General features: G+C 44.1%; 1 protein-coding gene and 1 long non-coding RNA gene across 2 annotated transcripts; one reads left to right on the top strand and one right to left on the bottom strand.

Annotated features, from left to right (window-relative positions):
* Positions 1–619: 619 nt before the first annotated feature.
* On the bottom strand, positions 620–8,015 carry LOC135330041 (uncharacterized). The gene is made up of 2 exons (XR_010391794.1): positions 7,442–8,015; positions 620–1,830 (listed from the first exon to the last, which is right to left on the bottom strand). It is a non-coding gene; the product is annotated as an uncharacterized LOC135330041 (long non-coding RNA).
* A 57-nt stretch (positions 8,016–8,072) lies between these two features.
* Positions 8,073–13,246, top strand: GNPDA1 (glucosamine-6-phosphate deaminase 1). Its single transcript, XM_026118198.2, has 6 exons — positions 8,073–8,310; positions 8,397–8,498; positions 9,506–9,688; positions 10,339–10,523; positions 11,181–11,355; positions 11,628–13,246. Exons 1-6 carry the CDS (start codon positions 8,187–8,189, stop codon positions 11,723–11,725), a joined length of 867 nt encoding a protein of 288 aa, XP_025973983.1. The 5' UTR covers positions 8,073–8,186; the 3' UTR covers positions 11,726–13,246.
* Positions 13,247–14,342: the final 1,096 nt, after the last annotated feature.

The following is a 14,342-nucleotide window of genomic DNA, read 5'->3' as shown; positions in this document are numbered from 1 at the left end:
CCCGAGCGGGGAGAGACAAAAACACCTTTTGGACCAGGCTACTGCTGTCCGCGCTAATTAAATTATGTCCCTATTAACATATTCCCTGCCAGTCTGTACTGTCTTATCGGGGAAAAGCAGCATGATAAACTCCACGCACTATATATATATTATACATTATGAAACTTCAGGTGCAATTATTCAGAGTGAAAGTTTCCATATCAAGTGTTAAAAGAAACCCAGGCAGTCAGAAAAAATGTAAATCCATGTTAAAAAGAGAATGCCACCTCAGCAAGAATCCAGTGGGGTCAAAATGCACAAAAACCTGGTACTGTCCTAAGTCTAAAGATTAGCTTTAGTTATATCTGTCACTAACGTCATATCATCTCTACAGGTACATGCCAGCACATATGTGCATTATCTATCGTACCTAGCCACACATGCCAGCACATATGTGCACTATTATTTCAAGCAGTGTAGGCAGACAAGAGGCATGCAACATGCTGCACTGCAGCTGAAGCAAACACGAAATGTTGGCCAACTCCTCAGAAAGTGTCACGAGATCGTTAATATCCACATAAAGCAGATGGCGTCTCGGATTCAAAATCTCATCCAAAAGAAACACTCACAGGAAACCACATGGAATTATAAATTTGTTTATTCTGAGATTTTTGCATGGATTTTTACATTGATTCAGAGATTTTCCAGCAAGTATAACCCTAGTTTTGCACTGGTGCAGTTCATCTATAGTTCAGATTTGTAAAAAACTACCAACATTAATCGGTAAGGTTGATTAGACTTAAATATATCCTCTTTAGGAAGAGGAAAGCTGATTCAGCTCCATGGGGATTCCAAGCTGCAAATTCAGAGAGGTGGAAGAGTTTAAATCTGAGGATGATTATGAACTGCATGTTCAGTCATAAGCAAATGTGTTAATACTCATTACTAAGAGTTTTTTTTCCTGCATTCTGTCTTTGCAAGACTAGATGTTTCATCTATGTCTCAACTAGGGGAAAGAACGTCACTGTTCTCATGTTGAAGGAAAGGCAAGAACTGTAAATGATTTTAGCCAAAAATAACCTCAAAAAGTGACTCCTCAGATACGCTGGAGACAGGAGACTACAGGCTTCCTGCACAGAAACACCTCTGAAGAAACCACGTGAGCTGAAAGCACTATCATCCTGTCTGGTTTCACCTTTCCACCAGATGCAGTATTTGCACTGAGAATCTCTCTCGCATTAAGAAGCTGTCCTGATGACACATACGGATTTACTCACCTCTGAGGCAGGATTACATCCCTAAGTATAGCTATAGACACAACAATAATTAGTTGTACACTGATTGACTTGGACATCTTAGAGACTAAAAGCAGAAGCAACCTGTACATGTCCTCAAAAAACATGCTGGAACGTATCCTGAAGAAATGGTAAAACAGTTTCTGTGTGCCAGCCATTTTGGGGCCAGCTGGAGGCATATCACCATCTCATCAGGCCACCTAGTCTAACCAAGACTAATACAGAAGGAGCAATGGCTGTTTCTTCCAGCTGCTTTCTGTTTATTTTCCTCTCTTAAGTAGGGAAGCTGCTGTAGAAAGATGATGCTGTGGTTTAAGTGCATGACTGTTTCTGCTTCCATTTCCCACATGGTCTTAAGTAAATTGCTTCATGCCTCTGTGTTTTTTAACCTTTCCTCCAATGCAAAACCTCTCCCAAGAGACATTCTGAAGCTCAAAGTCATTGTCTTCTAGTGACTTCTGGACAGGGTATGCTGTGAAAGTGTAAGTATTACAGAATTGCAGTATGGGGAGTCTTCTGCAGTCCGAGTAGTACGTAAGTGCTCTTCTGTGCATGACTGAATAATGAAAGGAACACTTTTAATTACTTCTAATAAGTATTGTACTCTAGAAACTAAATAATAAACCTCAAAAGAGGGACACTTTAAAACTAGGCACATTTAAATAAGTGGGACATTTAAACTAGCCTAAGTATTTATCAGAGCAACATATGAAAATGGACAAACTGATATTAACTGAAGATGTGTGAGAACAAGGAGATCTTCTTCCTAGTATTTTAGTGATAAATGACCCAATTAAGAAAAAAGCAATGACAAAATGATCACATGAGCTAACAGGTCAAATGATACCTCTGCAACACTCTCCGGTTTAATAGCTTAATCATATGCAAATAGTCTGCAATTGGCAGTTTAAGAAAAAAGATCAAAGACTAGATCATCAACCCATTCACGGTGCTGGCTGGCATCAACTCTTAACTATTGTCCTGTTGTTTCCTTTGCTCCCAAGGTGCTTGCAGTGTAGACTGTCTATAAATTTACACTTTATTGAAGAAATCATCAACTGTAAATAATAAAAGTGAGTAGTACTCCTGTACCCCCCAGAGGTATACGTACTTAATCTGCAATAAATTGAGTGATAGGGTTTGATCATACATGTATATCACGTCTTGTTTTCGCACTGTGGAATGAAATGCAGCACATAACATCCTCAGTACATTGGGATGTTTTTTTTCCCCCCACTTTTTTCTGAGTTTAAAAAAAGCTGAACCAAAAGTTGTCATTACGATAGTATCAGGTGTTAAAAGTACATAACAAATTACCAAAATAATCACTGCCTCTTTTCTCTCTGGCTACTTCTTTGTAAAATAAACTACATAAAATGATTGGATGCTGAAAAAATAATATGGCAAAAGGTTGCCGGAGACCAAAGAACTAAAGAAAACAGAGCAGATGGACAGAAGGACAAACATCTTTATATTTATGATTTTTTCCAAGTGAGATGGAGTGTTCTGAGGGTCTGGAGCTATCACTTCCACACAGGGTGCTATATATTGAGAAAAGATGTAAATAATCATTTCTCTGGGAAAAAACATTCAACGATAGAGGTAAAAAAGAATCAAAACCAAAGTTCTACAGCATGCCTAGTACCGACTTGTCAGAGTTGCAAAGGTGGCTGCATTATTGATGCCTCTATGAACAGCCCTAGGATTTAAAGGTCTATTTCTTTGTTCCTGTGCCATAGAAGCCCACGGCTGCATATAATTGTATAGTTAGGTTGAAGACATTTTTTGAGGATTAATAAATGCTGTTTAACAAATGTTCCTCCCCAAAAACAACATGAAAGCAAAGACAAGAAGCAGGAGCTAGGCCTCTCATATGCAGTTAACTTTGACATAGCCTCTGGCTGTCAATTATATCTAGCAATTTACTGATATGAAATTAGTCTTAAGACATACTTTGAGACACCATCATATACTTTGATGCTGTTCCATTTCTTAAAGTTTTTTACTCAGTATAATTTCTGGATGCCTCTCTACGCGCTTGCCTTCATGCCATCCAGTCAAATATGCTACGTTTTGGCCCTTGCCCTTAAGTCCCAATACAGGCCTTTGGGAAGGAAGCTGCATTGCACCTCACTAAACCTCAGCGAACAGCAGGTTCCCCAGCATGGCAGGTGCTGGATCTCATGGATCGCTTCATACAGATTTGAATACACACGCAGTTGCAACTTTCAGTGACTGTATATTGTAAAAAGAAAAGCTGCTCAGTCAAATCTAGAATGTCTGGTCAGCTTTAATGAGGAATACTTACACAGCCAAGTATTAGCAAGCACAGTCACATATGATCTTACGACCCAGACTGGGCTACTCATAATTTGTGCCTTGTTAACTGGTGCATAAAGTTATGCCCTAATAAGCCATCAATCTTGTAAGGAAGGGGAACGAAAACAGCAGCAGCATTGAGATGGAAGACTTTCCAAATGTGACTTCTATTCTTCTGAAATTCAGCAGCAGAACTAAGGTTCTGACTACCGCACAGTGAAGCTGAGCTTGTGCTAACACACCAGCCTGTGACCTGGGGCAAGGCAGATAGCCAAGCTCCAAAACAGCTTATCCTAGCATAGCTCAATCTGTCAGAGCACGTTCTTTTTGAAGCCCTAACTCACTGACTCCACCAGTACCTTTATCACTCTATTGTTTCTTCAGCCTATTGGAGAGATCATAATGAACCAACATTTTTTATTACTCCCTTGCTATATAGATTGACTCTCCTGCTGTATAGACTAACTGTGTCTATCATGGTGAGGAATGAAGCCCTGCCAACTTTCCCACAAGACCCTCATCTACAGAAATTGGAAATCACTGCTCTGTGTGCACTCCAGAACAGCACAGTAGCTGCTAGTGCACACCAGCAAACAAACTCGCAACTGGGATTTGGATTCTGCTGGGAGAAGCTAAGCAGTGAGCAGGGCTTGCAGAAAAGAGCAGTTCCCCTCTGTATCTATCCAACATGGAATCTTGTTTCTCTTTTTCTTATAAATAGGGGTGAGAAGGTAAGTGGGACATGCTGGTGACAGATGGTGCATATTAAAAAGACGCTTTAATTATGGGAATTGGAGAGAGTTCTTTATGCAGATAAGTTTCTCACGGCTGCTTTTTTTAGAAGAAAAATCCCAGTGCTCCCAAGCAGCTCCTGATAGAGAAAGCCCTGGGCTCCAAGTGCTGTTGACTCTAGTCACTTCAATAGAGAGCAAAAGAAAATAATGTGCTTATTAGAATCCCATGGTTAAGCTTCAACTTCTCCTGTAGAGTAGAAATGTTTGTTTCCTTCCATCTGCTGCCTTTGCAGGGAAGGAAAAATCAGCCTGTTCCAGTACCAGGAAGTTCTTCAACATTTAAACAGCTAGCTATAAATACAAAAACAGTAGCATGCATAAATAATCATACCTAAAAATATCCTGCATGTTATTCACACATCTAACCCAGCCCTGCAGTAATTCCTAAGTAACATAGGGCTGCATAAAGTATACAGACACATCAGATGTGAGCAGAACAAGACAGCTGTGACAGCAGATGCACGTGTCTGGCTCTCTTGCACTGTTGTAGGGTTTTTTACTCTCATTAAAACATGTTTTGTTTTTACTGGGAGCTGCCTGCTGCCTCTATGTCTTTGTGCACTGTATCCGTCAAAGCAGTTTGCACAGGAGATTAAAGCAAGAGCCAGACCCTTTGCAATCAGTAAGGACCCACCGCATTTGAATTTAAACCAGGCACCCTGTGCAAAACCCAGTCCTGACATTAGGGCTGTGTTGTAAGCCTGATCCTCAAACGAAACAGCTCTCCACTTAGCACCTCTGAGGGGACCAAAGCAGTACTGCAGCAAGGCAGGTAACAGTGGATCCAGCCAAGCTGACAGCAAACAAACCTGAGAGCAATCAAATCACAGCAGAGAGCGACACAGTTGTCCTACAGCTCACTGCTGTGAGAAGTCCACGGTGTCTCCTGCGATCAATTCTTATTCTGTCTGTGCCTTCAGTATTTGCTTTTCAGAAATCTCAGCGACCTTGCCACGTTACCATAGCAACCATATAAGATGTGAGATCTGATGTGTGTTATCTGCAGTCTAGAGGTGCTGATGCACTGTAACTATGGAGCTATTCAGCAGTTTTGTCTTTGCACACCAGAAGCTGCATGTGTGTCCCAGTTACGAATGCTTACCTAATTACGATTCCCACAACAACACATCAAGAGATTTGTTTATTAGAATCCCTTCTTGTGGGAAATATACAGGGAATGGCATTACAGAGCAAACCTGACCCAGGATATGAGCTGCTTGGACCTTAGGCCAGGTCCCTACACCTCACAGGACGCACAAGGCCTCTTATTTAGCTCAGTTCCCCTGTAGATTTGTGGGCACAGCACAGAAGTTGTAATTCCTGTCAATAACCCTGGGACCAATAGCTGTATCATGATGATATTACCCCAATAGGAAAAGTAGATAAGCTATTTTACAGAGGGCCACAGGGAGGGTAGCAGCATGTAAGAAAACCGAGGCTGTCCTGCACTGTGGGTGCACGGAGAATGCCTCTACTTTTAGCTCTTCACCCATCACTGTGATCACTGAAGTACTCTCCTGCCTGCCGGCTCACCAGGGCTGATGGAAACTCATGGCAACTTTTGCTTAGTCTCTGTGATCTAAACCTCTTCCTGTGCTCGATCACGGCATCTGGCTGAGGCCTGTAACACCCATCATTCCCCATCCAAATACAGACAAAGCCAGGACTTCTCAGGCAGTATCAGTCCAGCAAGGCCATTTAAATTATTAAAATAAGAAGGAACTGCATACACAGGATCCTAGGAAAGCAATCTAATTTTTTTTTCCTCATGAAAGTGAAAAGCTGTCTTAGAAGTAGGAGGTGTGCAATGCAACACAGTATTTAGAACTATAAATGTCTTCAGCAGGGTCTAAATAAACCTCTTAATTCTCATCAAGACTTACAAGGAGAGCTTAGCACACAGCGCAGCTTGGAAGGAGCTGGAGCAACAACAACAACAAGTTATTTCGGGGATACCATTCCTGTCAGGAGCAGCACAAGCATCCGCAGGTCATTGTTTGCACTATGATTGTAAGCACAGTTTATGCTAAAAAACATCAATTTTAATTATTTAGTATAATACAGGAGAACTTAAGCCCCTTGAGAAATAGCCAGCCATTGGATGAGCAAAGGTCCCTGACACAGGGAAGCCCTTGGGAAGGCAGGCAGGCAGGCAGATGATTTGCACAGAATTTTGGGGCCAGTTTCCAAGCAGTTTAAAACTAACTCTACAGGGATTCTGTCCCGTCAGCCAGAGCTCCAGAATAAAACTACAAAATGATTCAAGAGCAAATGCATGTGAAAGAAAGCCATTTGTTCCTTCCCCTGAGACACTGCTCTTGGCTTCACTTTACTTTGCTTGGTTGCTGAGATACATCCACACCAGCTGAATAGCTGAGTCAAGCAGATCATTACAATGCACCGTAACATCCCAGCAGAAGAAAAAAAGGAATAAGGAAGCTTTAAGATAGATTACCTTTTAAATATATTTATGAGAAAATGTTGGTTCCAAAGAGCCTTGCCCTTTTAGTGGGTTTTAAGTGTTTTTTCTCAATCAGTGTTTTCTTTTGAAAAAAAAAAAGTTCATAATTTTCATTCATTTGAAGAGACCTTTATCCTGAGCACTTAATTATTGTTAGTATTTAAACTCAAATAACTACTTTAAGTTCTAATCCCACAAAATCTCAATGTAAGTATTCATGTGAATAAAAAGAATTAATTAACTTTTGCAAAATCAGGATCTCTTACCATTACTGTTAAGCCAAATAGCCAATCCTTCTTCTTCCCCAGGTGCTTTCTCACAAAAAAGAAGAGTACTTTAGATAATTTTTTACAAATGCTTCCGTAATAAATGGCACCCAATTTACCACTATAAAAGTCTCTTTTCTTCATGATTTTCATATGCAAGGTCCAGCACTTAATAAAGATTTATAAGGAGAGGGAGGAGGAAAAAAAAGCAAAGAAAGCCCCGTGTTTTACACTGCTTATCAGCTACAGGAGTAAGGTAAACAGCCCAAAGGATTCTGCTCTCTCAACCGCAGCATGAGTCGTGTCAGCACTTTGCTAGAGGCTCACCTTTTTCTTCAGGGACGAGAAACCTAACGCTGGCGCTCCGAAGGAAGCTCGCGGCGTGGGGCTAACGGTGGAGACAGGAACCTCTCAGCATTGCCATTATATTGTAATATAATACTAATAATGGCTCTGCCTGCTCCGGCCTGCGTCCTGGGGAAGGACAGGGTGGTTTTGGCCCTGTGGGGAGGCACCCAGCCACATCCTCCCCTGCAAGGCAGCCACAGGCAGTGCAGCCTCACGCTCCAGCGACACAACACCTCATGCTGAGTTTGGGGCAAAGACTCACGAGATTAGTGTCATGAATTTGAAGAGAAAGGGGCCCCATGAGGAACAAAAGCCGAGCAGGGCTGGCACACACGGCCTGAGGGCCAGGCTGCGCTGGGCAAGGCAGCTCCCAAGAGCTGAGGCGCCTCAGGGTGCAGGGCTCCTCTCAGGGGGCCTCTGCGGGGCTCAGCAGCCCCAGTGCTGGACCAGGGACGAGGCTACGGCCCAGCCCGCTCTCCCCACCGGGGCCAGAGCTGCGCCGCCGGGCATCACCACACACCACAGAACAGCCAACATGTCACCCGCCCCCCCGCAGCGCGGCCGGCGGGGTAAAATGGCGGCAGGGCGGGGCGGGGCGGGGCGGGGCTGCGGCCTGGGCGCCGCGCGCGCGCGGGAGGGCGCGGGGCAGGGCCGGACCGCGCCGCACCGGACCGCACCGGACAAGACCGGACTGAGCCGGATCGGGCCGGGCGGCGGCGGCGACATGAAGCTCGTCATCCTGGAGACGTACGCGCAGGCCAGCGAGTGGGCCGCCAAGTACATCCGCAACCGCATCGTGCACTTCAGCCCCGGCCCCGGGAGGTACTTCACGCTGGGGCTCCCCACAGGTGGGTCGCGGGGGGGCCGCGGGGCCCGGCGGCGCCCGGCTTGCAGGCCCCCCCCCCGCCAGCCTGGTCTCCCCGTTTCTCCCCAGGGAGCACCCCGCTGGGCTGCTACAAGAAGCTGATCGAGTACTACCGAAACGGGGACCTCTCCTTTAAATACGTGAAGACTTTCAACATGGACGAATATGTAGGTGAGTCGGGATTTTGTTTCCCCCCCCCCCCCCCGGGGGCATTTTTCTTGGGACAAAATGGATTCAGAGACGCAAAAAAACTTAAGATCGGGTAAAAATTGTGTAAGGGGCCAAAGTCAGCAGGGATAATTTGGAAACCTGTATAAGAAAAACCTGGTATCGCCTTGTCACGTTGGAGACTTTTGCCTTTTACCTTAGCTTGGCTGTTGATCAGCTCAGAGGCACCGTTTTACAACTGTGAGCTGAGATAATGCATAATATTACCTACCACCCTTGTTCTGAGATTGTAAAGGTCACTTTAGCCTCAAGTCTCTTAAAATGACTGATGGTCACCAACAGCAAGTAGTACACGTGAGCTTTACAGTTTGCTGCACCGTTTATTTTCCTGATCTGGGGTAAGATCACCGCATTTCGGTTCGGTGGCGTGGATGGAGCAGTGCAGCCCCTCTCTGGTTAGAAAGGCAGCACCACGTTCTCCAGTTTCCAAGGTGAAAAACGTAAAAGCTAATTATTTGCTAATGCTAATTTCATGCTGGCCTTTAGAAGGGGGTGGACCAAGAAGTTTTTCTGTGAGCAATCCTGATCAAGCTGTTTTAGGGATTAGGCAGTCCAGGTAGTGTGGGTTTATAGCATACAGAAAGATTTCCAAAGGTGGGAAAACATGCAATAAATTAGTTCTCAGTTTTTAAACTGTTCTAACTAATGCTTACTCGGAGGAATGCTGAAAAGGCAGTAACAGATTAGGCATAGCGCATGCCTGCTCTTCTGGAATATCCTTTGTGCATTAATATGAGCACATGCTTTATGGGAACTATTGTGATTGGTTTAATTTTGTTATTTAGAAAAATAAACACAGCTCATGAAAGTTAAGGGTGTAACATATGACAGAGAGAGAAATCAGTACTGTGTAACCAGAACTACTGTAAGGGTGTGCGAGGCATGTGGTTTTACATTATGGGTCATATGCTTTCACTTGTTCTCAGTCCTGTGCATGCTCTCTTTAACAGGTCTCCCAAGGGATCACCCAGAAAGTTATCATTCCTTCATGTGGAATAACTTCTTCAAACATATTGACATCTCAGCAGAAAACACTCATATTTTGGATGGAAATGCAGCTGACTTACAGGCTGAATGTGATGCATTTGAGGATAAAATCAAAGCAGCTGGCGGAATTGAACTCTTTGTTGGAGGTGAAAACGTGAAGGACGAGCAGGTTCTAAACACTTGCAGGAAGCATTACCTTTCGTCTACCAGCTATCTGGTTTAATTTTCTGGAGAGTTCATTTTAAATGCAGTTGAGTGGATTTGCAGTGAAAGCCACCCCTACACCATCTGCCTGTGATGCTCATGAGTGCTGGCAGCCTTGTCCTCCAATATACCACTCCCCCAATTTAAGTATTTTGATCCAGTAAGTGAATTATTTGGAAAATGATAAGCAGGAGAAACAGGCAGGGCCAGAACTGTACCAAATACAAAATGTATTACAATAGCCAGTATTAACAGGGACTGCTAGAAGTTGTATTAGTCTCGAGCCCACAGGAGCTCAACACAATCATTTCCTATCAGCCTGCCTTTAGATTCTGCCATCTATTTTGTTTTATTATTGTCCCAGAGAAATTAAGGAAGAGTCTCTGTTGACTTCAGAGGGGGCTTTTGCTAACACTTCTAGCAGGAGTGTGGTGAATTTGAGTTTGGGCAAAAAAAATTGCAAGTGTGTTTCTCAGTTCTGTGTCTCTTTCTGGAAATCTTGAATGTCCTTTTAATGAGAGTGGCATTGGTTCTGCTTTCTACAATAACTGTTTAAGCCAGTGATCTAGTTCTTACGCTGTCTCTGTCGCAGGTATTGGCCCAGATGGTCACATCGCCTTCAATGAGCCTGGATCAAGTTTGGTATCGAGAACAAGAGTGAAGACCTTGGCTATGGACACAATATTGGCTAATGCCAGATTCTTTGATGGCGACCTCTCCAAAGTCCCCACGATGGCTTTGACAGTCGGCGTAGGCACTGTCATGGACGCAAGAGAGGTTAGGAGAAAAGCAGTGACTTAATACAAGAGCTCCTGAGTAGGGCTTCATGGAGTATCTAAAGATTATCCAGACTTGGAGCAGTAATGCACCTGCTGGTTCAGGCCAGCCTACATTTTTCCTGCCACAGACAACTAAATGATCCTCCTGTTTCCTTGCATCCTGCAGCACTGCAGAAAGGCTCCTTATCTGTTTTCCATTTTTGCTGTATTAACTTTAACAGGTACTGCAGTACTGTTGGAACTCAGGGAGCTAGGAAGGTTTTGGAGGATGTCCTCAGTTAGGAAGCTCACCTGATTAAATCACTGCAAGAATCACTGGCTAACTTGATACTGTCCCAGCAGATTGTGAAAACTGTGGGATGGTTGAGTCTATACCTTGATTCGTACTTGATAAATCACTGTCTATAGGTGCCTAACAGAACAGCTCAAAGTATCTGGATCATTAGAATGGCCTACCAGGCTGTGATTCAGTTAACAAAAATAAATGCAGTCACAGGGAACAGAAACTGTGTTAAAGGGAAGCGCTTCTGATGACAGACACTTTCCCCCATTAGGGACTGGAGCAAGCTGCCTTAGTTCAGCAGTGTTTGGCGGTGCTCTCGCCAAATGTACCTTCTAGACCCTAACTGCCACTCTTCTGTGTCTCCGAGTCCAGGTGATGATTCTTATCACAGGAGCGCATAAGGCTTTTGCCTTGTACAAAGCCATTGAGGAAGGTGTCAACCACATGTGGACAGTATCTGCTTTCCAGCAACATCCCAACACTGTGTTTGTGTGTGATGAAGACGCCACTCTGGAACTCAAAGTTAAGACAGTGAAATACTTTAAAGGTGAGTGTTTGACCAGGTCAGGCAGATGCTGTATTTAGTTTTGAAGTGGCACGTGCCATTCTGTGTTAAAAATGTTTGTTTAATCAACTCCAAAAAGAGTAAGTTCGTTAATGAGATGTACAGTGATGATAAAAGAGCAAGTATAACGTTCATAACTGTGCATGGAAGCAAAGGAATAAGGATTCTAGTCACATGTAATTTCATTAGCATCCCATGAATGAGGACTTTGCTTTATTATATCTACTTAGTCTTCTTTTTACTTGGTACATTAGGTTTAATGATGGTTCACAATAAGCTTGTGGAACCCTTGTACAGCATGAAGGAAACAGGAGCAGAAAGAAGTCAATCTAAGAAGCCATACAGCGATTAATCTCTTGCTGTTCAGAGTAATGCTAAGCCAACTCTTCTGTTGAAAACCAGCTGTGAAGAAAGGGAATTGCTGCATAAACTCATCTTATATCTGTTCTTAAATTAGGAAAATGATGATGTGCTTGCTTTTCTCCATTAAAAACAGAGATGCCAAACACCTGCCTTAATTAACCAAATGAGGATGGGATCCAACATACTGTGTTGCACAAACCTTCAATGCTAACTTATTCTTTAAAGGTAAAGTCAGTGGAGAATGAGTTGTTTAATCTGTAAAGCAGCTGTAATCATGTGGACAGAAAGCTCCAGAACTTAAATGTAGAGATGGTGTTGCAGAAATCAAACGGGTAATCATTTAGGAACGTATTCCTTGCACTTTGAAAAGTTCATTGTGTCATTCCCCCCTCCCCAGAACACTCCTACTTCATACTCATTTAACATGAGAACTGGGCTTGTTCAGCCTGGAGAAGGAAAGGCTTTGTGGGGGCCTAGTAGCAGCCTGCTTCATAGCTATGAGGAGGCCAGCAAGAAGATAGAGCCAGCACAGTGGGAAAAGGAGGGACATCATGGCATGAGTTGAATCAAGACACGGAAAACATTTTTCCCCATGAGCACAATCAGGCAGTGAGACAGGCTGTCCATCCTTGGAGACTTTCAAGATGGGACCAGATAAAACCTGATCTGACTTCATTGATGAACCCTGCTCAAGCAGGGTGTTGCACTGGAGATCTCCTGAGGTCTCTTCTAACATGAATATTACTAGTAAAAAATGTTCTGGCCTGCCCTTTACCCAGCTCTTGCACAGACATCCCAGAAGCCAGTTTGTGCTCTCTTCTAGCTGGTAGTGCAGGTCTGTGATGCGGGAGCCCCCAGAAGGTGCACAGATTCTGCAACTGCAGTCCCATCCTCTCCTCTCTGCTCATCTTAGCAAAAAGGGAGTCTTCAGACAGCAGTTTATCGCTGTGCTCCTGTGTTAATAATGCAGTACCTGTTAAGGGTTAGTTTATGCATCTATGTAATTTCAGTTATTTGTGGACACAGCCCAAACAAAACCTCATCTGTTCAGTTTCAGCACATAAATTTTTATGATCTGGTGCTTAAACGGTTCTGTGGGAGGGCAAATTTATTCATACTAAGCATAGATGACTTCCACATCTGCTGTTCAGCATGCTGTCATTTGTGTCACTGCAGAGCCTGACGTTCTCTCTCCCCTTCCGTTGCTTTTTACATTGCTACAATTGCTAAATAAGCCTCAAAGGCGACATTTTGCTGCCTCTGAGCTCGGCCTGCGTTTACCTAAGCCCCATACAGTGAGCAAAAGTCTGTACTGGCAAGACACCATCAGTTCTGAAACCTAATTCCTAGCTGTGCTGCAGCAAGGGCTCTCATCAAACGCTATAAAGGCAAGTAAGAGAGGAAACAAACTGGGGGGGGGGGGAATATAATTTGTTTATGCTGAAATTCTATGAACTGTAGGTTTGTAACGTAGCTTTTACAATAAATGCCGTAATTTTTTTCTAAGTAATCACATTGACTGTCTGCCCCTCAGTCTGAACATACGGGTGAGACTTGGAACAGTTTATGTGGCTGAATGGGATTCCAACAGCATCTTTCAACAGCAAGTACAGCCTAAAACAATGAGAGACTTACCATTGTGCACAAGGTATTTCTACTGTCTAGAACGAAGGCAGTTTGGTAAAAATAGGTACTGCTGCTCCTTACTCCAAGAGCTCCCTTCCACACTTTCCTTCCCTCCAATGTTTGCTTAGCAGGCAGCTGCGTCAGCTCATGCTCAGTTTGGAAATGCCGTAGCCTGTTACTGGCAGTGAAGACAATCTCAGCCAGCCTTCTGCCCATGCCTCTGTCCTACCCCAGCTCCTGCCTTCTCCAAACCCGCAGAAACAGTGCCTTAGGTTTATATCCCTTCCTGCTAGCAGTTGATGCCTTGCCATTCATCTCCCAAACATAAGCACTGTCCCTCCTGCTGGACTATACCATCCTTTTGCATGCGCACCACGTGAGTAACGGGCACTTGTCACAGAAATGCTGATGTGATACAACTTTTGAAAATGAATGGATGCTGTAAGAAGGGCTAGCAGCAGCCAGTTGGTCAAGGCATCTGCTGCTCACGTGAGCGCTGGACAGAGGTGTTGCCAGGTCGAGGGTGAAGGCAGGGGCAAGCTTGCACTTCCCCAGGGCTTGATGCAGCAGAACTGTCACCCTCAGGCAGGCGGTGGAGAGTACTAAGATCAGCTAGAAAACAGGCACCCCAGATACAGCTCACCCTTCTCACCTCTGCACATCGCAGCAACTCACAAAGTACTCATGCTTGCAGTGTGTCCCAATCCAATATCGGGAGGGTTTCGTTACGATCCCAAGGACGAGATTAAGACGCTAAAACCGGTCAAATATCGTACAACCTTTTAACTTTATTTTCCACAGAGTGGGGAGAAAAGGTGGGGGGAGAAGGTGAAGGGGAGGAAAGAGAGAAAGAAAGAGAGAGAAATGGGGGAGAGAGAAAGAGATATCACCACCCGTGGATCCAGCGGCGTCCCGTTGGTCCTCTTCACCCTGGGTGTAAATTTTAGCGATGCGCGTGCAGTAATTACAACTCGAGCAGG

This window comes from Dromaius novaehollandiae, chromosome 15, assembly GCF_036370855.1.
Source record: "Dromaius novaehollandiae isolate bDroNov1 chromosome 15, bDroNov1.hap1, whole genome shotgun sequence".
In the NCBI taxonomy this organism is placed as follows: Eukaryota; Metazoa; Chordata; class Aves; order Casuariiformes; family Dromaiidae; genus Dromaius; species Dromaius novaehollandiae.
The sequence above is the reverse complement of the archived record's forward strand: the minus strand, read 5'-3'. Positions and strand labels throughout refer to the sequence as shown.

Excerpts from the sequence above, each read along its gene's own strand:
- GNPDA1 (XM_026118198.2), top strand. The coding sequence starts at position 8,187 with ATGAAGCTCGTCATCCTGGAGACGTACGCGCAGGCCAGCGAGTGGGCC. Across the intron at positions 8,311-8,396 it reads CACGCTGGGGCTCCCCACAG|GGAGCACCCCGCTGGGCTGC; the intron begins GTGGGTCGCGGG and ends GTTTCTCCCCAG. Across the intron at positions 11,356-11,627 it reads GACAGTGAAATACTTTAAAG|GTTTAATGATGGTTCACAAT; the intron begins GTGAGTGTTTGA and ends TTGGTACATTAG.